This window comes from Cyphomyrmex costatus, unplaced genomic scaffold (assembly GCF_001594065.2).
Source record: "Cyphomyrmex costatus isolate MS0001 unplaced genomic scaffold, Ccosl1.0 scaffold726, whole genome shotgun sequence".
In the NCBI taxonomy this organism is placed as follows: domain Eukaryota; kingdom Metazoa; phylum Arthropoda; class Insecta; order Hymenoptera; family Formicidae; genus Cyphomyrmex; species Cyphomyrmex costatus.
Window position 1 is genome coordinate 135,514 of NW_017280296.1, and position 24,476 is coordinate 159,989.

The 24,476-nt window shown below is 32.8% G+C and overlaps 2 protein-coding genes across 2 annotated transcripts; one reads left to right on the plus strand and one right to left on the minus strand.

The window, feature by feature from the left end:
* Positions 1-5,858: 5,858 nt before the first annotated feature.
* On the plus strand, positions 5,859-7,500 carry Ms (neuropeptide receptor myosuppressin). The gene is made up of 2 exons (XM_018548530.1): positions 5,859-6,078; positions 7,001-7,500. The coding sequence occupies exons 1-2, from the start codon at positions 5,880-5,882 to the stop codon at positions 7,087-7,089; spliced, it is 288 nt and encodes a 95-aa protein (XP_018404032.1). The 5' UTR covers positions 5,859-5,879; the 3' UTR covers positions 7,090-7,500.
* Positions 7,501-15,142: 7,642 nt separating this feature from the next.
* Positions 15,143-24,342, minus strand: LOC108780706 (C2 domain-containing protein 5). The gene is made up of 15 exons (XM_018548498.1): positions 24,250-24,342; positions 23,390-23,775; positions 23,162-23,302; positions 22,744-22,960; positions 22,469-22,594; positions 19,502-21,720; positions 19,171-19,320; positions 18,833-19,001; positions 17,891-18,698; positions 17,486-17,806; positions 17,140-17,338; positions 16,808-16,983; positions 15,634-15,759; positions 15,403-15,549; positions 15,143-15,325 (listed from the first exon to the last, which is right to left on the minus strand). The coding sequence occupies exons 2-15, from the start codon at positions 23,745-23,747 to the stop codon at positions 15,239-15,241; spliced, it is 5,244 nt and encodes a 1,747-aa protein (XP_018404000.1). The 5' UTR covers positions 23,748-23,775; positions 24,250-24,342; the 3' UTR covers positions 15,143-15,238.
* Positions 24,343-24,476: the final 134 nt, after the last annotated feature.

The window sequence follows — 24,476 nt, forward strand, 5'->3', positions numbered from 1 at the left end:
ATTTTCATCTTATTTTTGGCATATCCTTTTGTGGACATTAAGATAAATGATTTATGCGGTCACGCCTATTTTACGAAAAGAAGAGGAATTACTTATTACAAGAATTATTTTATATAGCTTAAAATATGCAGAAAAGAATCTATTTTAAAGAATAAATAAATAAAAATTTGCTGTCATTTTGGAAAATTGGTCAAGAGATACTTCCTGGACACTGTAATGTAAATAAAAAGATTTTACAATCTCTTCTGAATATTTGCTTGCGTCAAGATGTGTCTTCTTAAAAAAGAGAGGATTTCTTGAAATATGCATATACTGTTTCTTCTTCTTCTTCTTCTCTCGAGACTTGAAGCGGTGGTTTTATTCAAGCAAATTTTACTTCCGGCGTTGTAATGTGAGTCTGTTTATATCCTATCTGTATGTGATGCTTGGCTTGGAGCATACATAAAATACGATTACCGCATTCATCAACTGTGAGCGTTGGCGAATCAGCAACAGGTTGCCTATTTGCCTCAGTGAACTTTATACCACTGGAAGGCTTACTCAAATGGAAGCTCGAAAGAAAAGGAAAAAAACGTACAAGTCTATCTTCTTTCTATATTGTTTCATTATTCGACTTGCAGACATCGAGTATTTTAAAGACAGTTGAATTTAGAACTGTATGTATCTTTTTTAATAAAAAAAGTATCAAATATATATTTAAGAATTTATATATATAAAATAATAATAAAACGTATATGAATTAATACATGTTATTTAAACATATATTAAAGTTTGCTGATGTTAGTAAAACTAGGTATATCTTGATGACTCTTGAACGATCAATATTGTTGAATATATTCGAAATTACACAATATTTTATTGATCATCTGGGGAACATGTTGAGGGTTTGTATGATACATTGTGAATAAAAAGTTCTTTGAAATATATTGTGCAACTTGTAAAATATTAATCATATCCACGGACTGACCAATATTTTACAAGTTGCACAACATATTAAAAAACTTTTGTTCACATATTGTACTACACAAACCCTCAACATTATCCCCAGAGGATCAATAAAATATTGCGCCATATCAAATATTGTTCAATGAAATTGATCGTCTAGCAGCTGCTAACATATATCTAGCTCTACTGGGTATACAGTTGTTGAATTCTGAATTAGTTTTTAAATGATTAAAGCATAACTGGAAGCTAACGTAACGATGTGTATAAGAATTTTATTAACTTTATTTCAATGTATCAACATTTCTTTAATTGTAGTGTCATGACAATTTTCGATATTTGTGAAGAAAAATACATTAAAAAACGTAGAAATAAAACAATCCTCGAATTGTTGAGAGAAAAGTTTTACCCTCCTTTATTCGCGAGTTGCTTTGAACACACACAGAACCTCGTATAAAATTTTAATGTTTTTTAAGTAATGGGAACGCGAAGTTTTCGAACGATATTACTCGTTTCTTCCTCGTACAAAGAAAAAAAGATATCAAATTTATCCGTCCTTTGTCCACAATGGAAATTTTTGCTCCAACCTTGTCTTGTTCGGCGCTATCCATTTGGACAAAGTAAAGACTGTCTAGCAGTCCGTGCACGGATATATCTATGTAACGCAATTTCTTTCCTCTTTTCCATTTGTAGGGTTTCCTCCTGTTCTTATCAATAACTTCTATTTACTTCATGTACCTTTTAGATCACGTTTTCTATTACGATACTTCACTTTTCTTTCTCGGATCACTCTTATCATTTCTAACATTCCTTTCGTATGTACCAACGAATTCATCTTACGCGCGTCTCGATGGAATACTTATGCGCTATGATATGTATTATAAATTATAATACATGTCTGGGTGTAGTATGATATCGGAAACGCGCGCAAGATAATTATATCTATTAGATAAAAAATAAAAAAAATTTATTACGTCTTCTCAAAAATATGTACCATTTTATTCAGTTTAAAATATGGAAAAAAGACAGCCTTCTATTTATGTTTTGTATTTTAATTACTAAAATTTACATTAAATCTTATTATTTGAATTACAACATACAAAAAATTTGCAAAAATTTTGATTTTAAATACAGAATAGTTTTTTTTCCATGTGCTCTATTGAAATATAATACAAAATAGACTTGTATTGCAAATACTGTATTTTAAATAAAAGTATTTGAAATATACATGCTTAGCTCTGTCTGGAGTGAATATCACTAAAAAGTGAAATCTCGCTTTTAAAGATTGAAAATTCCGTTTTTAAAGATTAAAAATTGAAAACCATTCTTTTCCAAGACCGGATCAATTTTCATTCTTTAAAGTACGTGAAATTCTACTCCAAAGAGTTTAGAGAGTAATCACTACACGAAATTTCCTGAACTGATATTTGCGAGCGTACGTACTTTAAGTCAATGTCTCAATTGTTTGTTGAAACCATACTCTTGTACCATTGTTAGCACATTGCTTATCCTATGTGGTGAGTCACTCTTAGTAAATTTCATATTTGTAATATTAAGTGGTTGCAATTTACATTTCAGAGGATAAGTTCTCTCAATGTCCAACCAAGTAATATTTGAAAATTCGACCTTGGATCTTATTTATCTCTTATGTATCGAATATTATTTTTCATGAGCGTTCTTTTTAAATATTCCTTTTACTTTATAAAACACTATATTTGCGCTCTGATTATTACGCCATACTCATTGTAATTCTATTGCTTTTAAATTAATGTTATTTTACTTAAACTTAATGTAAAATTAAACAACTCATTTTAATTTTTAAGGTCAAAATTCAAGAAATGATATTGTATAACTTAAGAAAAATTGTGAAAAATATTTGTTATAAATAATAATTTTTTAATGTTATTGAAAAAATGTTTGTATTTACTGGATCCGCGAATATATCAGTTAAGAAAGTTTTTGAGCAGTACCAATTATAATTAATTCAATTTTAATTTATTTAAATATTTTTCATTTTTGAAATAATAGTTTTTTTCATATATTTTAAGTTTTTTTAATACGATTTCCATACATATCTAAATTAAAAACCGACGAGAATAAGCCATTTACGGTCAAACTGGATCTTGAATGCTTTTAATATAATTTTCGCGTGAATTTATATACTACGCATGTAGATCCCTAAATGCGCGCCAAAATTTTTTCAGACTTACAACGCAAACTACAATTAAAAGTTACACTGATTTAAATTAAAGATGAAGTAAGGTAAATGTACCAGTTCGTGGGATACGACCCAATTGTTGGACAAATTGTGACAATTTTAAATATTAAGCTTTTGATGATATGTGTTACTCTAAATAAATTTTTAAGCAATTTTTTATATTATTTAGAAATTAAGTATTATATAATTTATTCATATTAAAAATGATACTTTTGTAAAAAAAATTTTGTTTATGGACAATTGTCCATTTATTAGGACATTCACACATATGTGTATATCAATTATTTTGGACATTCCTTAGCGTACCTGTCTACTGCAAACATATTTTGTATATATTACATATAAAACTTTATATAAAACTTCACTAATTACAATTTCGATAAACTTTTTTGAACAATCTTGATTGATAAGTAAGTAAAATGCGATTCTCTTCTATAATAAGAAAATTACTTACTATTTGTCCAATAATTGGGTCATACTTTTGTGAACACAGAGACACGTCACATTTTTTGTCCAATAATTAGGACATTTGAATCATATTATATTTATGCCTAAATACAATTTATAATAAACGCAAATAACATATTTGATAATGAATTTAGTTTCAGAAAACATCCATTCTTACTAAGCATGTGTAATAAACTAAAATTTTAATGTTTCTAAAGTTATAAATGATTTCGTCGTGCAATTCCTTAACTGTCCAATAACCGGTACATTAACCTTAGTTCAATCAGTTAACTATACGAACTTGGAGTCAAGGAAAATAATAATGAGTTTCCTTGACTATTTCATTCGTGTTTGATTTTATTAACTACGTTCTGTTTGCTGATGTACACGGATGTCGATTAATTATACTGTGATATTATCGGTCGACGTGTCATGGCTACATTTGAAGTTTAAGGATAATCGCTTTTCATATTGTGCTCGCTTTCATGTTATGTCGTAAGATATGAGCGACTTCCCGAGTACTATTACGACATTTTCCTTCCGAATTGCGTGAACATCGATATATGAACATGACATCTAATTTTCAATAGATTTCCGCTATCGTATCAAGGAAATCGTATGCCTAGGAAGTCATGCCGCGCAACACCCGCGGGTCAATATATGCGGATACTCGCTTCTATACATGGTGCAATACAATTGTAAAGCAGAAAATGGAGCAGGGATCCCAAGAAGTGGTTTGTGATTCACGATTTTAATGTCTGCTTCATTTGCAAGAGCTTCTTGCACTTCGAATTTTTACGTTCCTAGATTCTGCAAACACATTATATATATATATATATATACTAACGTTCCTAGATTCTGCAAACACATTATATATATATATATATATATATATATATATATATATACTATCTACATTTTTTTACTAGATTATATACGATGGAAGAGCAAATAAATTTTGCTGCGATAACAATTGTTTCGTGTTATAGTAAAATCTACTTTGGTAGGTAAATCAGCAAAATAAATTAATTTTTCTGAGTTTTGTCCGTAGAAACATGTTAACTTGCTAAAATCTATCATCAAAAAATGCGATTTTATTATTACTACGTAATTGTTGTTGACAGATTGTTAACAGAAAAATAAAAATATAGAAAATAGAAAATGGAAAAAGGAGATAGAATAAATTTGTTACTGAAACAAAGCAATTTGCAAGTCTAACGAAGTTATTATTTCTAGTGAATAAAATTAGTTTTTTAACAAATTTTTGACGATAAAGCAATTAATTTGTTGCAACAGTTAAATATTTGTACATACTGCTTCGATTAATTTTTTCTTTGCGATACATTCCCTTTGATCTCATTGTTATTTGCAAAGCTGAAGGAACGACATTACAGAGTCGTCTGTTATGGGATAGACTCCTAATGAGATAGCGAGGTTTCTGCTAAACTAAGCGCATGTGGTTGGTTCCATTACGAACTTGCTATCACTCTTAGAGTAACATTTATTTAGTAGAAAATTCATTATTAGATCATGCATGTAGTTGTTACAAAAAAAGATTTGTGAAATTAAATGTTGTCTATATAACGTTTGTGAATTTAGATGTTATGAAATTAGAAGTTTTATTGAATTGAGTCTTTAAATCCTTGTTTATTATAAAATAAATAAATATTTAGTAATAAATTTTGCATGTAGCGCGATAGAGCAAGTTCGTATTAATTGGAAAATACGAGATATGATGATTTGCTAATTGTAAAAATTAGATTTGCTGATTGTGAAACGGTAAGCCGTGGGACTCAAAATACCTATAGGTACTTGAGATTTCTAAAAATTATTAAGAAGATCAAGTTTTATTTATTTTCTGACTGTTTTATTTTATAAATAATTCCTAATCTTAGGATTATTGCGTTTTCAAATAACAAAGTCATCGAACAATTTATACAATTACTAAATGATTGAATTTTTTTTCTTTATTTTTTTCCTTAATATAGTTTCCTATTATAAAATATTATCTTATATAAGGAAATTGGAAGAATCTCTTCTGTCTCATATAAGGAACACTTTTTTTTAATTAACGAAATCGACAATTTTGGATAAAAACTTACACACAACAAAGTGAAACTATTATCGATTGCTTTTGATGATGTTTGACTATATTTCCCATAAGTTTAACATCAAAATAAAAGTTATGATTACGGATTAAATAAATGACAAGCCTTTAAAAAAAGGTATCTCATGTAAAGCATCCTTCTTCCTTTTTGCTTACAGTTCGAAAATGATGAGCTCGACGCTGATGATTCTTGTGTCCGTAACGACCATGGCAGTCCTCTCTGGGGAAGCTCTCGCCGGGTCGCCCGGTATTCCGTGCAATCCAGGATTTCTTGACGAGCTTCCGCCAAGACTTCGTAAAATCTGCATGGCCTTCGCCAGAATATGGGACGTCAGGGACATGAACGACTTCATCGACGACAGAGGTAATAGTTTATCTAACCGAATCATTCGTTCTATCGTCACACGCCGCGCGAGGCGAACGACACTTTAATTTATTTAACGAATGAAAGGCAAATGTCGTGCGAATACGAACAAACAACACGTACCTCTTATCGCTCTTTTTGTTATTACCGCCTATATTAATTTATATATTATCGCTCGAAAACTTTGTTATTGTATATCAGTTTTAAATGCTGCGTCTGAACATGCTATCTAAAAAGGTAATGTAATCGAGGAATAGAGTCTTTGAAATTTTTTTTACAATCAGATGTACTCATGAAGTTAAAAATGTAAAATTATTAAAAATTTTGTAATAAAGTCACAAAAAGTAATCATTGGAAATCAATTTTCCGATCACTGGAAATCATGTGTAATTATGAAATTTGTAATGAAATCGTGTATAATCACCATGAATTTGATAAAATTAATGTATTATACAATATAAATAATTCTAACACACACACACACATTTGATCGTATTTTTTTTATATATATAGGATTTTAGGGAAGCATTTCGATTTGCGCATCAAACGCATTGTATTATATTAAGCGTATTATATTACACGATTACATCGTAATGTTTCTAATAAAGTAAAAACATTTGTAATTACTAGAAATCCGATAATTGCATTTTCAATCCCAAGAAATCACTGTATAATCAGATGAAATTATAATATTTATTTTATCAAATGACTTTATATGTAATGATTTAGAAAATTATTTGTAATTAAGTAAAAGGATTTACAATCAAATAAAATGAAATCAAATGTAATCATGTAATCTGTAGAACATTTCAGTTAATGGTTATACCATCGACGCTATCTCATGTAATGAGTCTTCGAAACCGAAGGACTAATTACGGCGATGGAGATAATTATGTGCGGTTCGCGTTTGAATTGCTTTCAGAATACCGAGAGAACTTACCGCGGTACGACAGTACCGTCAAGAGGCAAGACGTCGATCATGTTTTCTTGCGCTTTGGAAAACGACGTTAGAACCAGGCATCACACTCCGCTCTCTATTCGCAAGCGATAAACGATTCGAGTTATCCTTAAGTTTCCCATTCGATCGTCCTGTCGTCGAGAGAACTCAGCACGTCTACCGAAAATGTAAAAGAGGAAAGAATAAAAAGACAGAAAAGAGCAAGAGAACCCATTGAAAGGCGATCTCGTTAACATCGTTAATGGTATAATTTTCGTTTTCATTTTTGCTGTATTTAAACAGCATTTAAGAGACCAAATTGATCCCCTCGAGAGCACCCTGAGTCGTTCCTGCGTGAAAGTAAGTATATATCTAGTTAAATATGGATTTTATGCGCGTTAAAGCAATTAGTTTTGCTCTCTTTGTTCACCGAAAGCGAAAAGTTCAAAGGGACTTTAATTAACAATTAAACATATATTATATTACAGCACCTATTAACAGTTAATGTTCCGTTAGCGGAACAAAAATTTCATATTATAAGATAATTTTATTACAAAGATAATTTTGATATAAATAATTTTTCTCCGAGCACTTTAATATCCCGACATGTTGGAGCACTCAAAAACATAATCGTGTAACGCTCGAGAAAAAATAATTAGGTAGTTACGAAAATAAAATCAAATTTCGCGATATTTCATTCTCTTTGTTGATCATACATAACTTTATGAGTAACGTCAAATGTCAGCTGTGCTAAATATCAAATCCTCGAAAACTGAAACTACCCTTAATTCTACATGTTGCCACATCACAAATAAAGAGTGTATCGCAATGATGTACTACAACCATTTAAATCTATGCTGTATCACACTGTGAATGTATCAACTTCTCACTAACTACTCGTCTATTAATTAATCAATTAATTATTAATGCACTACCTTTAACTATTAGATTATAGGCCAGATTAACATTGTCATTTCACGAATGTAAGAACGTAGGAACGTTATGCCGTATCGATTTTCACGCCGACTACTACTGTTTCCAATTAATAACTCTCATCTTCGCGTCGCTTGCGAGATGATGATCCTTCATGTGAAAGAGCGTTGTGCGTCTACGTGTGTCGTTTATTTTACAAATTAAGCATTTTGCGCCCTGTAATGTGATCGCAGTAAATGACAAGGATAATTAGTCCGAACGCAAGATTCAATTCAATTAAACATAAATTACATTTATTTAAATTAATTTCCGAAACGTGTTAGTTAATATCTCAAAACATACATGCTCATTTGCCATTTAATTTAATTCCATTAATCCAAAGATGAATGAGATTTGCTTGATTATATTTCGATGATTGTACAGAACTATTTCACAAATAAAATTATAGAGAGCCAGGTCCGTGGCGTTATTTCAAAGATTCAAATGAATTTTTTCTTGGTAAAGTTGAAAGGAATTACTACTGTATTTGCATTTTTTCGAATTTTGTTTTATTTATCTCATTATTTATCTCATTGAATATATTATCATCATACAGGTGTAAAAATGCCATTAAAATAAATTATTCTTGAGCGATACAAATGAAATTTCTTTGATAGGAAAACATCAAAAAGAAATTAATGCTATATATTTGTAACTTCTATTTTTAGCGACTTATTATAGATCAATTCTGAGTTGTGTACGAGTGTGATATATTTTCAATTTATATTCTCAATTCTTAGGAGTGGAATCTCACTGTAAAGAATAAAAGTTGAGCCAGTCTTAAAAAAGACTGGCTCAACTTTTAAATCTTTAAGAATGAGAGTTTACTCTTCAGAGTGACAATTTACTCTACAAGTTTTAGAAAGTAAATATTCGCCTGTCGATGCGTTCGGGACAGCTTTTTTATTCATTACGGAAAAGAACGGGAATACAAAAGAATACAAACGAATGTTGCCCTCCAGTTGTTTCAATAAGTAAACCTTCAAATCAAATACCAGACAACCAACGAAAACGTTATTATCTCTGCATTATCTGTCCCGGCGTGTTGAAACGGCGCATTCAGCTCCGACGCTTTTGTAATCAGTTGATCGCCATTGCAAGATTACCTATCTGACTAATTTCCTGACGGTTTCGCCAACATACGTTGCCGGACCAGAGATCCCTGTCCTAAGAGATCGCATTGTTTCCAACGTCTCTACGTCTTACGTCATCGAATATATATTAGCAGCTCGATATGTTATTATATCATTTATGGAACGGACAAAAATGTAAGATATTGCTGATGCGATATATTCGTGCTAATACATTCATTGCGAAATAATAATATATTTATTATATATAACAGGTAAATACATATATATATATACGCATATAAAGTGATTCTCTCAGAATGCTTTGTCGTTTATTGTACTACGCAACTGCACCATCCTTCTTCGTCTCTCGCTCTATCTTCCTATTTTGCTCTTTTATCCACGATATTATGAATCTATTGTGTGCGGTATAAACTATTCTTAGCTCTTTAAATTACAATATCAAGCGGTCGAGATTGCACGTGTCTCCATCAGAAAATTGTCTGCTTGCGCAACTGTATTCACCTCGAGTCGATTACGTAAACTTAAGACCATGGTTATAAGAATAATGTATCTGAAGGAATTGATATGAATATGCAGTGGTGTTTTTACGTACGACTCGGAGTAACATCAAAAGTTTTTATCAATATAAAATTACGTCATAAATACAGAATATCGCGATATTCTGCTGAAAAAAAGTTTGAGAAAGGACAAAAAAGAAGAAAGAAGAGGATGTCACGTGCGAGACTAACTTGATCCTGACAACCAAGCTCGATTTCCGGCGACGGATGAATCTTGCGGAAATCGAGTTGCGAGAGTGCGAAAGGAAAGTACGAGGACGGTCGGAGCAGATCATGTCGACGAGAGGAGAATATAGGCGATAAGTTATTAAAGGTAAGTTTTTATATGGTATGATAGGAAATAAAGAGTATTTCATTCCCGAGAATGTACGGTCATCCGACATGGCGTCTGTCCTTTAGCCGCAACATATTGTGTCAAAATATTATCTCGAATTGTATTTTAAAGAAAAGGAAAAAAGTAACATGACTACTACTGAGTGCTTTAGACTGTAGGTGCATTATAGAAGATTGTTTCGAGTGATTTAAGAGTGCGGACACTTTTTTTTGTGTTTTTATTTAGCCAAATGCAAACAGGTAGAATTGTATTTTTGTTTATATATTTTTATCAATACTATACTTGAATTTAGCGATAATTTTGGGACAAGCATTTGATTAGTTGTTCTATTAATTCACCGCCCTAGATGTGCAATGAAATATCTTCTCAGACAGCATACAATATTTACAAAATATTTGTAAATATTTGTAAAATTTATTTTAAATATTTTATAAATTTTGTGTCGTCTTAAATTGCACAGATTATAACATTCATTATAAATATTATGAAATATTTATTTATATTTATCATAAATATTACTTAAAATATATATATTTAGTCATATCTTAATAATATTTCGAATAAAATTATTTTTTATAAAATATGCATAAAAAATTTATATATTATTTTAATAAATAAATATATCTAGTAATTAACATTTATTATAAATATTCTGTGCTATCTGAGTATATGTATTAATTGTTATACCATGCGAGTTATTTCGATATCTCGCACGAAAAGCGTCACGTTGCCACGTGATCGATTACGTTTAACAGAATAAGTTTCTCTGTCACTTTGTACCCAAAGAACCGCTCCAGTTATCCTCTTTTCTCTCTTTTCCTCATTTTTTTTCTTTATCGTCTAATACGTTTAACACTCACATCACGTAAGTGGTCTCGACTTGTAAAACGCAAGAAAATATTGCTGCATTTTTACCAGCGCTAATATTTTCTGAGGACTTATCTTGTGTAATGTTTTATTTTTGCTACCCTTCCGTATATTGTCTCACCGCATGTTTATTGTGGATATTTTAAATTTCCGCGTCTCATGCAGGTACCGCTGTCATTGGTCTTATTTTCCACAGACCACATCTTATATAATACAAACGAATGTTCTTGTCTGGCAATTTAGAAAACATTGCGTACGACATCATTCCGGGCGAATGCGTTTTTTCATTAAGTAAATATAAACCAAAAAATTATTTAGTATATTTTCTTGAACTGATATTATAAAAATAATTTTTGCGAGTATATATATATATTAAAGAAAACAAAGCTGTAATAATTTCCTTTTTTGTGTTGAACGCAAAAATATATTTCTCCTACGTGAGAATTCAAGTTTACGAAAACGGGCTCAAAACACGGGTGGATTAATACAATTAAATGCGAGTCGCAAATTGCGCGAAAATAGCGGAAAGTTAACACAGGATATATTTTATCCGAAAAATCCGTGAAAATAAAGGATTTAGGAAATATATTAAGAAAAAGGGCAATTGAATGGAGACATAATACGACATTACGCTCCAATTCAGTACAAATATCCGTAAAATAAATGAGAGAAAAGAACATTCTTAGAGGATAAGGTTGCCGAAATTGCGACTCCTAAATTGCTTTACCTCGACTAGAAATTTAATTATTGTATTTACACACTTTCTTCGGGATTATTTATAAAAGTAATTTATGTTTTAAATGAGGAATTTTAATAAGTCTACAAATGATTTTAATGAAAGTTTTTCATTTCGATTTTGACAATTTTCCAAGAAACATAGCCAGTCAAGAAAAAGTCAAAATGACTTTATTTTGACATTATAAAAGTCAAAATAATAATTTTTGGTTATAACATTAATATTCTCAAATAAAATTATTTTGATTTTTTGTTGACTTTTGTGTGTTGCTTGGCCTATATGGTGTGATTTAGGCAACAAGTTTTTTAATAAATCGTACTATTTGCAGGGTTGAAAAATCCTTACTTAAATTTAAAATAACGCAAACGAATTATGAAAAATATATATAAAAAGTAAAAGATTGTACAGTTTTATTATCCAATAAAAAATTTAAGAACATTCTTTACTATTTTTAAGTTTACAATCTTTATATGAAAAGCGATATAATTTCTGCAATTTTATCCTATCTATACAATAATAGCGTAACTGAAAGAACATTCGAGATTGAGAGTTGACCAAATATCGTCACGAGCGGACTCTGGAGATTAATGTCCTATCGTCGATGTCTTAGCAATTACCCACGTGTTCAGATAGCACAAGAACTTCAATAGATATTTGTTTTCGATCCAGAATATATACATACACATGAATATATTGTATATAGTATATATTCATGGTATTCATATTATACATATATAATGTCTAATATATATGTATATATAATATACACACGTATAAAGGATATACGTGATATATTCATATATATGTATACGGTGTACATTCACTGGCGAACATTGTATGTATGGTATATATCGTATACCATACATCCCCGTACATCCGTGAATGTGTTTCTCATGCAGTGATAGCACAATATATACAATAGTGCTTGTATCGGCACTTTTAATGTTTGCATGTATGAAATTGAACTGCATACGCATAAGCTAAGTAAGTAACCAATTATAAGCCTGATCTATCTTACCAGAGAGAAACCTGAATGGACATCCTGGCGATCCTGGCCTTCTTCGTGTGCTAAATCTCATACGGCAATGTCCACGTTTTTGTGATTCTTCTCCATACTATTATGTGGTTAGACAGGGACGAGAACTATCAAAATTGATTATTCATCTTTATCTAATCCATTAATCTAATAATAGTAAATTCTAATAATTAAGAGGTTAAAGAAATTAAAAAAAAATATTCAAATGTTTAGCGAGAATATATAAAATTATAAATATAAGTATGTACAAACAATAATAGTAATTAAAATTTTAAATACATATATGGTATCTGGAGACACGGTAGTGTTACGCGCTAAGATCTCAAAAAAAAATTCTTTTTACACTTGTAACATTTTGAGAACGTTATGCTATTTTAACGCATAATTTGAGCATTTAAAAAGACACAGAAAACTAAAAGTCATGGTAAAAGTAGTGAAATACAAATATGATGATACAAATTAAAAAATTGTGGATAATTATTAAAAGATCTGGAAATATATATGCAACAGTTGTATCTTTCAGACCTAATAAAATGCCTAAGTAAAACAGCAGCGCTTGCAAAGCACTAAAAAAACACATTATGTATTTTTAAACGTTTTTTAAAGGTTTTATAGGCACTATGTGCTGCTTGGTATTAATCAAAGGATTCTTAGCGTTCTATTTATTTCAATAAAAAAGAAAAAGAAAATGAATTAAATACAATTATGTAATTGAATATAATTAAAGTATCTGGTCTTGCATACAAGAACGCGAATCTCCAAGTGACATAGCCATTTCAAAAGTTTTCTGTTAAATTTTCCAATTAATTATAAAAACAGATTTTCATACCACTAAATTGAACATAACATTGCTATTTCTTCTTTCTTATTATTACCTCTTTATGTTTTGACGTTTAACACAGTTTGTTTATTAAAGAAAAGAATATAACGCAAGAAATGTCAAATATTTTTAAACATAATTTAATAGTGATAACAGAGAAAACAATGAGTTTGACTAGAGTCATCCGAATGAACATTTTGCTTCATTTGAAATATTTCGTAGTTTTACGGTTAATCAGAGATAAATGAGATAAATAATACAATATACAATTTATAAATTGTTCGAATGAAGTTATAAATGTCTTCGGATAATATTAAATATTAGATAGAAATCTTTATCTCAATATTTAAATCGTAAAATATAACAATTTTAGATCATAATTCAACATATTTGGTTATATAATAATATAATGTTATTCGAGCGACGAATGGTTTGTTCGAGTACAATTGCATAAATTAAAACATTGTTATATATAATCTTGTATACATATTCAAATAATTATTATTTTGTATTCTTCCGTTAATTTTACAATGGAAGAATGCTAATTAGCAATACGTATTTTTACAGAATGTGACCAATAATTGAAAGAATTGAAAATATCAGATAAACTATCATTTCATTATTGGCTACTATCAAACATAGCAACATATCTGTCTTTAAGTTAATAATTTCTTATAAACTTTTCATCTTTCGTATTAATATTTTTTTCAAATATTAATACAACCAAACACATTAAGGTTTAAATGATGTAAACGTGTGAATTATTTTAGATTTAATTTTTTAAGGTGTGACAATCTTGTTTTATTAATTTCATAGATTTCGAAGAATCAAATTTGAGAGCTGCAGTTATCACTAAGTTTGTTAATAGAATATATTCTGTACAGTTTTTGAAGGCACCTAGTTATCAAAACTAATATTTATTTCTGAATAGGATAAACTGCTTTATTTTATAACCTGCTGCCTTTAAGAGAATTTTACTATTTTTTTTTTAAACTTTAAATATAATCTTGTGTTTTTCTTAACGTTTTTAGACATTTAAAAAAAATGTTTAGAAAAACTTTCGAAAATTGTGCATTTTATAAATTAATATCCTATAGTCCTATATTTATGAAGTAGTCTGGCATTTATAGAGCAATTGCGCGCGCGCAGGGCACAATTTATATATTTCTATAAAGTTCTACATAGTTAAAATTATTAATTTTTATGTATAGAGAATTATTAGCTTTCCGATTGTCACTATCAATAACGGGGAGTACTTTGTGTTATATAATTAATTATTAAATTATTACAAAAAATTGAAAAGTATCATACAACTAAGAAAATTAATGACATACGCATAGAGCTATTTTATAAGGCATGATATCCCTCTGGAGACATATGTATATGTGTATATATAATTATGTTTAGTCATTAGAATTAATAAATAATATTAAGTCATCTAAATACTTAGTCATACAATAGATGTTAAATATATAAGGTATTTTAAATCTACAACAACAGGCTGATAGATTGTATATCCTTTGTCGTATTTCATTGTATCTATTGTATTAATTCATAAAGAAAATATTTTAAATATAAGTATTAGAGCTTTACTTTTGTACAATAAATTAATAATAAATAACAATATCGATTGTTATGAAGAGACATTTTGAGATTAGGCATTGTGCAATGCAGTAAAAGTTCCACGGAACCGATAATATATGATTCTATATATAACAGAATTAATATTGGCAAATATTTAGTCACACTATTAATTGCCATTGTATTAAATAGTCGTTCATGGAGGCGCTGAATGTGGAGGTTGGGGTCAGCAATTTGAGACAGCGTTGTGTTTCTCATCCGCATAATAAGATACTGTTACAACGTCACCACCCACATTAATGAGACATTGACCCTGGAAATTTTTTATAAAGTATGCAACAAACATGAGAATGTGCTTACACATTAAATAATATACATATTTTTATTAACTTGGTTTTTGTGAGGACTGTGAAGAAGCACGCATTGTGTCATAAAGAATGCTACCATGGCGTTACCGCCTAATGCCGTAATGTGCGCGCGAACAATCGCCAAAACTTCCATTACGAAACTGTGAGTAAAACCACTCAATCCACCGTTCTATAATGATATCATCAGGCTTGTTATCGTTAAATATTATAACACTTCGTCGAGAATAATTACTGTAAATGTTACAAAATTTACCTCCCGGATTGATGTACTTTCGCGAATGAAAAAGAAATTTAGATTGCCTTGATATCTTTCTATTCTTCCACCTGGTAGATAAGATAAAGGCGTAATGTCCACTCCATATCTTCCTTTCAAAGGCACCTATAATGAATTAAAGTATAAAAGAAAGTTCTCATATATATATAATATATATATATATGGGGCATTCCACGCCAAGTGGGCCACCCATTTTGCGAAGTTCCATGGATTTCGTTCATATTGCGTGAACTTGAACAGTTTGATGAATAAAGACTCTATGCCAAATAATATACCTGTAGGCCAACTGGTTACCGAACTGTAGAACCGTCAATTTTTGGGCTTTCTCGTTGCAGCGCTCTTTTCGCTTGTCGTTAGTGGGCATGAAAGGCAATTTTGAAAATAAAGTGCAGACGTATTCTTATAGAAAATTGAACGCTCTTTCACGTAAGAATATTCTTTTTTTTATCAGACCGGTTTATGATGATGTTTTTCAGTTTTGAACTTTTTAAATGGCGGTGCGCCTAAAAGGCCTCTCTCAATTTTCTTTTAATATAGCTCAAAATGTAGCTCCAGGTCTCTACTTTGAGGCAATGTCGCTCCGTCCCCCTGCCGCACCACTCATTTTCCTCACTTTCTTAGCTCTTACTCCTAAACGAATGCGTGTGCCATTAAGTCCTTTTAGAGTAACAAAGTAGAGATCTAGAGCTACATTTTGAGCTATATTAAAAGAAAATTGAGAGCGGCCTTTTAGGCGCGTCGCCATTTTGAAAAGTTCAAAACTGAAAAACATTATCGTAAACCGGTCTGATCAAAAAAAGAATATTCTTACGTGAAAGAGCGTTCAATTTTCTATAAGAATACGTCTGCACTTTATTTTCAAAATTGCCTTTCATGCCTACTAACGACAAGCGAAAAGAGCGCTGCGACGAGAAAGCCCAAAAATTGGGTGGCTCACTTGGCATGGAATGCCCCATATATATTATTCATGCTTGGTATTTATACGATAAATTTAAAGACAAAAGTTGCAAGCATGGGAATGTGATAACACATGATAACGAGTATAAATATTAACAATAAGTTTATATGTTGTATACATATATTCATATATATATATATATATATATATAATAACATATATGTACATATATTTATTTAAAAGAAAAATTCTTACATGTTTACGTCTATGACTAGTGAATGATTTTACACGCAAAGGTGAACGTGGTCTTGGTTTTTGTACAGGCGTACCACTGAATGCAGGATTTCCTGCACAAGTACGTGTTGCATTGTCGGATGTAACATTGTTCTCTAGATGATCCTCATCTAAGCTGAATATCATATCACTATCATCTGATGTAAGAAGAAATAAAAAAAATAAAAGAATTAATCTTTCCCTTGAAATACACATTAACGATAGCATAACTATAAATTGTAATATAAAATTCGATAATAATTCTCAATAAAAATAAAAAAGTAATTTGTAAACAAAACTGTTTCAAAAAATACCTGATTTTCTCACTTGATCCTTACTCAAGGAACGACACACAATTTTCCTTTTATATTTATTTGTATTCAAAGGTTCCCCTAAACCAAGTGCCATACCAACAACGGTTAATTGTATCTCATCTTGTTCGGGTAATGCTACTTTAAACTGCATATCGCACAGCGCACATGGAACCATCCGTCTTAATTTAAAATATAAGGACTAGAAAAAAGTGAAAAATGTTTTACTAAAGTGATAATATTTCTTTTTCGCTAAGCATGTTTTCAATCATAAGTAAACATACACGAAAAAATGTATTCCAAAATGAAGACGTTTTCTACGAAACATTTTAAAGATGAAAAATCGTACCTGAAGTAATCTGGCAAAATATTTCGATGGCATTGACGAAAATTGTCCCATAGGAATTTTAGCTCTTGAGATTTGTGTAAACATTTGTAAATTCCTCACAATTTCTAAATCTTCGAGTCCAGGTATAGTCTGTGTGTTAACAACGTGGAAATCGTCAGGTGGTCTGCTGTCCATTAACGACGATATCCGGTCCATATCCTCGATGTCATCCACTTCCAAGACACACGCATCGCGAGTACCCAATCCAAGATCGAGTTCCGGCAGATCCTCGTCTGATTCGTCTGTATCAGAGGTACTCGGAATGCGTCCATTTTCGACTTCCTACAATCGCGTCACGATTATAATTAACGATCAAACTCTAGGATGATATTCTCTGAAATGAAAACGGTGCTAAGTCCCACATACGTTGACTCCGATAGGTTTCAGACGATAAAACTCTCTATTCTTCTTCACTGTTTCTACGATAGACTTTTGCATTTCCCCCAACTGCTCCTCGTTATGCCATGAATTGCCAGACGCTATTTGCGGGATGGTGGGTGGCGGCAGAGCCGTCAAATAAATTGCGGTGCCTACCGCCATTCCAATTATAAATCGTTCGCCCACGGAAACCTGCAATCTGAGACCGAAGACCGCGTTCATGCCCTTGATTTTGAGCTTATTCAACAATAAACTATGTAGCTCGTATTCCAAGAATGGTAGGCAATCGGATATCTCCTTCGCGTTCAATTCGCCCCGCAAATCCTTCTTGCTTTTACACACAGTCGCTTGAATGAAGCAACCCCTTCCAGTCATCGGTATATTTGCGGGTACTTCTATGGTAGTGAACATCACATCCGGGACTTTGGCACGCTTGCATATGGCACATTTTGATACATTGACTCTAAATGGCACGCTACCCTCGCTGTAAGGGAGATGGCACAGGTTGCATCGCAATTGAGACTGGCCACAAGAGCCCTCGTGATCGTTGCTCTCGGAAGAATGTTTACATATCTTCCCATTTTGTCGTTCGGAATGAGTCACGACGGATGCGTCGCTGTCGACTTTCTCCGCCTTCATCGCTACGGACTTTTGCTGACACTTTTCCGAATCCACGGCAGTTGCGGGTACACCTTGCTGAAGTTTATTCAGAACAACACCGTCCGAATCTTGACCGGAATTGTGAAAATTTATGACTGCCGCGGTACCGGAAGCACTCAGCACGCACACGTCGTCGCTATAAAAAAAATTGCACGCACATTGTTAATACAACGGAATACCAGAAAGAATTAAAAGCTTACGTGAAACTATTGTTCTTACTTAAAAAGTTCGTGTCTTATGGGTAGTAAAACATGCAACAAAAGTTCTTACCATATACTAGTTTCTTCTTTATAGCCTATAACAACGTTGCAAGCTAACGCTCTCGCGTGCGATCTAACTTCCATTCTAATTTCAGTCCACCAGGAATCTCGGCCCTCCGGTTCCTCCAGATTACTTATCCTCTCGAGTAATTTTACCGACTTCGAGCTCACTAGACCACCTGTCCCCATCGCGCATATAATTCAGCTCATTATTAATGATTTACACCAACTTTTATATTTTTTAAGTGAATCAACTGGATTTATTTGTCGTTGTAAAGGACTGAAAGGACATAGCGTCTCACGTTGAAGACATGATTTTGAAGACGCTTACTTAATAAACTCAATTACCTATGTGTAATATGAAGCCAGGTGGATAATGTTGCATAGTGATGAATGGATACTCTAACATTTCCAACGTGTCTTGATTCATAGGTCTAACGACCGCAGTCGGTGTCCTTAGGGGTCCTGCTATCGATCTGTCACTGCCAAGAGAGTTACCTGAGACACGAATATAATCTTTTCGCTCTTTTTTTTCTCTTCTTTTTAATCAAATCTTTATAAGTAACTAAAATTCTAACAAAAAAGAATCTTTTATAATGTTGATCATATTGCAATAATCGTAGTACAATTTCTACATGAATTTATCTCATTCTTTGCTCAAAGAAATAACTCAATATACCTTTAGGAGTAACGCTCAGGTCGGAATCACTAGATCTCCGGTGAAGCGGTACGTTGGCGAGCGTTCTAGTCGCTGGTGACTGGGACATTTTCGTCGCCATCGTGGGAACGGCCGGAAGCGGACAGGACGGACTGACCGACGTCTCATCTTGCTGCCTAAGATCGGGAGAAGGATGGGACACACGCGAGTTGTAAGTCATATTAGCATTGTTAGTGGGCATAGCGCAATCAATATGACACGTTTCTTTTAGATTACAAGCGCAACTGATAGATACCGCGGGTACCGCGTCGGATTTCTTGCGGCCGCTCCTCGGCGACTTTCCCAAGATTCCGGATGAACCGTCATGCGGACGGTGGAACGCAGGAGATGGAGATATGCACGTGCGGTCGGTTAAACTAACGGAAGAGGAGTCGCAAGAACGAGAAGTAGTATGGGGAATCGGATGCTGACCTGAGGAAAGGCGATCGGGAATCGAGCGAATACGAGAAACGCGAAGAGAAACGTCCTTCTCGGGACGTCTATGTGATAAACATCTCTTCGTGGATGCGCCGTAGGAAAGAAATTTGTCAAACGAATTCCTCAACTTTCTCGAGTCCTTACGGGACATCTTCCTCTCGTGTTTTCTCCTCTTGCTCCTCAATGATACAGTTCTTTTGCTGTGACATGTGGATACCATCATCTTCGTGTCGATCAGCTTGATTAAATCGTGCATACATCTCCGTCTCTTGATGGTTGCCATTGCGCGAGCTTCTTCGTTCGATAGACTAGTCCGGGTCATCGCATGAGATAAACTGATGGCCGGATCGTTTTTCTCCTCGTCTGCGTTCGTGTGATCACAGTCTTGAGACTCGAGTCGTGCCGATAAATCTCGTTCATGTTTCGTCAAATAAACACGATACGTTTTCTCGGGAACTGATGACTTGGATATAACACTGCTACGTTGCTTATCATTATCCATTTCCAAATTTCTTAAACGCTCGTTCTCAGAAGTGTCGGATGCTTGTTTTAAGTCGTTGATCTCTTGATTATCAGACGAACGAGATAATTTTGAAGTAAAGATATTGGTTTCGGCAAGAACGTATGAATTTATAATATCTGGCTGACTTTCGCTATTTGAAAATCCGGATATGTTGATCGATGTGTCCGAGTCTATACTGTCTTGAGTGTCCACGGTAATTATGGGGATTACATCGTTTCGTATTATGTCTTCCGTGCTCGTTAAATTCGGATTTGATGATGTATGATTCGTTGCTACGTTCGAGTCCATCTGCAGTGTAGAATCCGTGCAGCTTTCCGCGCTGGAGTGCGTGATGGGAATTCTTTCCTGGAGGCTCGACGAGTCCTCCGCTTTGTCGGAATCTCTATCGACCGAGTATCTCGAATCGTCCAAGATATTGTAGCTCGTGGTGTCCTCCGACAATTCGTCATCCGTAGAATTACCGTCATCAAAAGAGGACATCTCCGTTTCATCGATCAAGGACGCGACATCCTGTTTCTGCTCTTCGTTCTGAACGTTACTATTCACATTTTTAGGATTTTCACAGTGTGTTTCCTTCTTTATCTCCTCATTGGATTGTTTTTCGCTGGGAAAAATTGAAATAGGATCAGTATTTTTCATATTTTCCAGAGGCATCTTATGTATAGATTCAATTAGTAACGCGGCCATTATCCCACCGGTCTTGGTTTCTTTGAGATTTCTGTCCTCAGGATTCATAGAGAACGAGTTGACTGTATTGGTTTCAGAATTGGACTTTGCGGCAGAATGATTCTCTTCGCCGACCGAGTCAAATTTGCTACGCAGGTGTTTGATTTGCTTGGAGAGCCGATCTTTCGGTGATTCTTTTTTCGTGTCCTCCGGCGTTAGTATAGTGCGTATGGACCTCATCGTCTCATCAATTAAATTCCGGCTGACTTCCGGAGACGGAGTGACATCCGAGCTACTGGACGCAGTTATTCTTAGACTCACCATGCTCGATGTATTGGATCGTAAAAAGGGAATACGCTTGACATGTTTCCTTCGCGCTCCAGTAAAATATTTAGGAGCCTTTGCGGCGCGTTCCAGGCGCGTTAGAGACGACGTAGACTGCATGTAAAACGGGAGATTCCTATTTGTACGAATGGGATACGAAGCGGGAATTGAAATGGGAATGAACGGCGCGCTGTTGTCAGCATAACGTTCCGTTCGCGCTATTGTGCGTGAGGAAAGCGCAAATGCGATCCTATGCAAACGCATGAGGGTAGGAAAGAGAAGAAAAGTATCAATTAATTTGTATACTTCCTAAAAAGTACAATATAATTAAGAACAATGAGATGGACGATTTAATTTAAGCGATCGGGAAAGAATATAATTTAGAAGCTATTTTATGATGAGGAGTAAATATAGTATAATAGAGTGTCTTCTTCGACAATTGAACATAAAATTAAATGCTTCAAAGAAACTGTAAAATGTAAAGCTGACTTTTTTTTATTACGTAAAAAAGATTAGACCAAATTAGTAGATATAGAATTAAGAAAATATCTTAATATCAATCGACTGCCAATTCAGATATCGACGTGTTATTAACGACGATAAGCAATTTGATTTGATCTATTCGTAATATCAAAGTAACGAGAACCTAAATGAAAGATAATCAGCATTTAATTGCAGATAAAATTAATTCGTCCAATAAATTCGGGTCGTCCATATCTATCTGCCGCAAATTACTTTCAGCCACGGAAATAGAATGCCTCAGCCGTAAAATAGAAATAGCTATATTTCCTTGTACGAAATTCTTGAAATAGCTCGTTTGGAAGCGCCAACTTTATCGTAGATTATGTGAGTTGGCGACACCTACTTAATTGGCTCGCATGATGCCAGACGCAATTGCGCGATAATTTATCGTTTATCATTTATGATCGAATGCGCATTTATATTTCAACAAGGACTACCCGGTAATTCATAACTGGATATGTAATAGAAATACCTACTCCTCGATATTAATGCTGTCGCAAGGAAAACCGAGAACGTCGTGCAGTTTTACAAGCGTCACTGCTGTACCTATACCTCTGGCAACAATACCGGATTCACCTTCCAGATCAAAGTTTTGCAGATACCTGATATGCCAAATATCAAATTATAAAATAAAAATACCAATATTTAGACACCAAAATGTTTTAAATACCCAATTTAATTTTTATTTGAGCAACGTGATGAAATAATAAAAATAAATAATAGTTTTTTTTGCTAAAACAATAAAATTTACCCAATTACAGCATTTCCACCAAGATCCAGCGCTTTTAATCCAATCTTTCTTTGGACCTCTCCACTCAATTTAAAAAACAAAGTCTGCCGTGCCTCGTTCGATGCTCTAGGTGTTCTTATTTTATCAATCCATTTGTATTCCGGATCGTCACTAACTACAAGTTCTTCAACAAATCCATGTATCATTTGCGCATGATATCCATATGGTATGTTAGGTGCTAAAATGTATTTAAAATATTTATTGTAAATCTCAAAATATTTCTTTAATAGACTTACGCAAGTAGATATTAAATTTTAAAAGGTAACAATTTAATAAAAAATAAATTATGAAATTAAGTATACTATTTAAAATGAAGTAGTCTACATAACATTTATTTTTATCTTAAAATTATTATGCTGTAAAAATTAAATATACTTACAGTAAAAAAATTGTACTCCACAGGACGACTGTCTAAACTTATTAAAATCAGAGAATAGCTCTACTTTAATGATAATATTAACTTCACCGCGTATGCCATGCATTGTATCATATACAGGTATCCATCCAGTCATAACTGACCCTATAAAATGTATAAGGCAAAAAGAAAATATTTAAAAATATGTAAAATGTATAAGTATATTTCTTGTATTACATATATCATATATACCTTGCGAACCAGCAGTAGCTGCCTCTAGGGTCCAAATATTTTTTACAGAAGGCAGTACACCAGGCAACAATAACGGATTCAGATTTACATAAACTTTGCCTATTGCATCATTGGCAGAATACGTGTCATGGTCCATCAATCTGATTTGCAACGGTTCATCTTGTAGTTCTGCATCATCAACTTCAAATCTATACCATTCCGAGTTCCATTGCGGATTTAACGACTTTCGGCACACGTCTGTTTTATAAGTTATATTGCCAAATTTTAATTCCACATAAGCGTCTGTCGTGTCACCAGAACGATCCATCACTGGCAGGTTGCGACCTGCCAGTATTTTCACCTTTATTTTTCCAGGCATTGTGTTATTTTAACACTCAACAAGCGATCTGCCCATAAAAAGAGATTCATGTTTATTTATCTGTACATCATATTAAGATTATTCAGTTTACATAAAATATTTATGTGATTGTGTCTTCCAAATTAAATAATTATTCATATTAATATAAAGAGAATTATTTATAATATTCAAATAATATAAAAATAATTTATGGATTAATTTATTGTAACATGTAATATATAGATATAAATTTATAATTAAATATTCTGTATCATAAACATATATTAAATATATTAAATACATCTACGAATATATATCTTTTATATTTTTTTGCACCAAATGGTACGTTTTACGCTTATTTAACAGACAACTTTTACGCTTTTACTAATTTTGTTTATACGACACCTTATATGGCTTAGTAGATACTTAAAAAATGCTCTTAAACTAGATGTTATTCATTCGTGAAATATGATACGTGGCAAAACTAAGATTCGTCGCAATTTCGTTAGCAATACTCACTCACCATGTCCCGCATTTAGCTCGGCGATGACACTTCGCGAGTGATTCAATAACGAGCAGCTTGTTAACGGATAATCACATCTTCGCGATTTTCTTGTCCGACAATACTCGACAATTAACCTCCCGATCTCTCTCACTCCGGGTAAAATTTCGGACAGCGGGCTCCATCTAGCAGCGTCCGGGGGAACCACGCGTCCTACCGGCCCGTGTTGTTCTTTCTGCACGGTAACC

Bases quoted from the DNA above. Each gene is read 5' to 3' on its own strand.
- Ms (XM_018548530.1), top strand. From the start codon at position 5,880: ATGATGAGCTCGACGCTGATGATTCTTGTGTCCGTAACGACCATGGCA. The intron at 6,079-7,000 runs GTAATAGTTTAT...AATTGCTTTCAG, and splicing joins CGACTTCATCGACGACAGAG to AATACCGAGAGAACTTACCG.
- LOC108780706 (XM_018548498.1), bottom strand. From the start codon at position 23,747: ATGCCTGGAAAAATAAAGGTGAAAATACTGGCAGGTCGCAACCTGCCA. The intron at 19,002-19,170 runs GTAATTGAGTTT...CGATGGGGACAG, and splicing joins TGGCTTCATATTACACATAG to GTGGTCTAGTGAGCTCGAAG. The intron at 16,984-17,139 runs GTATTTTTTGAA...TTCTTACATCAG, and splicing joins GGATCAAGTGAGAAAATCAG to ATGATAGTGATATGATATTC.